General features: G+C 23.1%; 1 protein-coding gene across 1 annotated transcript in view; it reads right to left on the bottom strand.

Moving 5' to 3' along the window:
* Positions 1-1,726, bottom strand: part of LOC107610600 (probable terpene synthase 2) — a 14,471-nt gene that overhangs the window by 12,238 nt on the left and 507 nt on the right. The window contains exons 2-3 of the mRNA XM_016312634.2: positions 667-946; positions 171-549 (exon numbers count right to left, since the gene is read on the bottom strand). Of these exons, the coding sequence (XP_016168120.1) occupies positions 171-549; positions 667-946 (659 nt within the window). The remainder of the gene's footprint in view (positions 1-170; positions 550-666; positions 947-1,726) is intronic.

Genomic DNA, 1,726 nt, shown 5'->3' with positions numbered 1-1,726 from the left:
TTTTATTATTTTTTAAATTATTTTTCTATTAATATTTATAATTATATATTTAAAATTATTTTAAAATATTTATTAATTGCTACTATCATTTATTTGAGTATGTGTAATGCGCAGATCTCATTCTAGTTTATATCAATAAAGAGTACTTAGCTAGTTTTATAAGTACTTACTTGGTGTTACTACCAACTTCTTTTTGATACAATTTTTGTACCATATTGAAATCTAATTTTGCAAAATTTAGAAGATCGCCTTTGTCATGCGAAGAATTTTTTTTGTAGAAAGACATATATGATTTTGTCCTCATTTTTGGAATTGACTTGTGCAGAGGTTGTTCTAAACTCTGATTGATTTGCTCAGCAAGAGATGGACTCAATTGATTGACAATAGACTTAAGTTTATTGTAGGTGAACTCGTGTGCTTCCTCTAGTATCTCTTCTCCATGAATTCTTAATTGTGCAGTTTCATACAAACTCCACATTCCTTTAACATCTTGAACAATAATAGTTTCATCAAATTCTCCCTTTGTATTCTTGAATTTGTTGAAAATATCTGTGTGATTCACATACATACTAACTAGTGAGAAACATTTAATTCATAACTAATTGATATGAATTTTTTTTGTTAACAAAATTATATAAAAAATAGACAAATAAATTTTATACATACCTGATGAGATGTGATATCCTTTCTGTCGAAACAAACGAAAGAGTAATGCAATAGAATAAATGTCGTTTTCTTCTATAGCAAGGCCATTGTAAGTAAAATTATTATGGATTTGTTCTAATGCTTCATTAATTTCACATTCAAAATAATAAGATATACTTAAACGTTGAATTGAGTCGATTAAAGTTAGTTTTTGGGAGATGTTATTATCACTAGAAGATAGATATATTTTCACTGTCTCTCGGTACTTTTGAACTTCTTGTTTCATAGTTTCATCCACTTCCTGCAAATAATTTGAATGAATGAATTGAAGTTTTCATGGAACATGAACATATTATTAGATTTATATGATATCTCAAAAAAGTGAAAAAAAAAAACATTTTAACTATACTACATAACCTTATGTTTGGGAGTTAATATTATGGACGTGGTATATCATAAAGTCAAAGAAAAATGAAAAGAAAATAATAAAGAAATTTATTAATGATAAATACATAAATTTTTTAATGGTAAACAAATTTTGAAAATAAAATATATATATATACACGTTGTGTGATGATACATGCATAATTTTTTTTAAAGGTAAACACAATATTTTGAATGAAGTATACGAAGAAAATATATAAATTTATTGAGAAAAAACTCAAATTTTGTTATGATAAAAATATTTTTTTTTAAAGATAAACACATACAATATTTTGAAGAGAAATAAATAAAAAAAAGAACATACAGGAATTTATTTATGATAAACATGAAAATTTTGTTATGATAAACAGTAAATTTTTTTGGAGAATACATATAAAATTATTGATGATAAATTTGAAAATGTTGTGATGATAAACACATAAATTTTTTAAAATTATTATGAAAAAACACAAAAATTATATGATCGTAAACAGACAATTGTTTAATTATTAAGAGAAATAAAGAAAGAATACGCAAAAAAGTTATTTATAATAAACATAAAAAATTCATGATTATTAAACACACAATCTTTTGAAAGGTGAACACAATTTTTTAAAGAGAAATATAAAAAAATATAAAATTTATTGAAATAAACATA

Source organism: Arachis ipaensis, chromosome B08, assembly GCF_000816755.2.
Source record: "Arachis ipaensis cultivar K30076 chromosome B08, Araip1.1, whole genome shotgun sequence".
NCBI classification, from domain to species: domain Eukaryota; kingdom Viridiplantae; phylum Streptophyta; class Magnoliopsida; order Fabales; family Fabaceae; genus Arachis; species Arachis ipaensis.
This window is presented reverse-complemented; position numbering and strand designations above follow the sequence as displayed.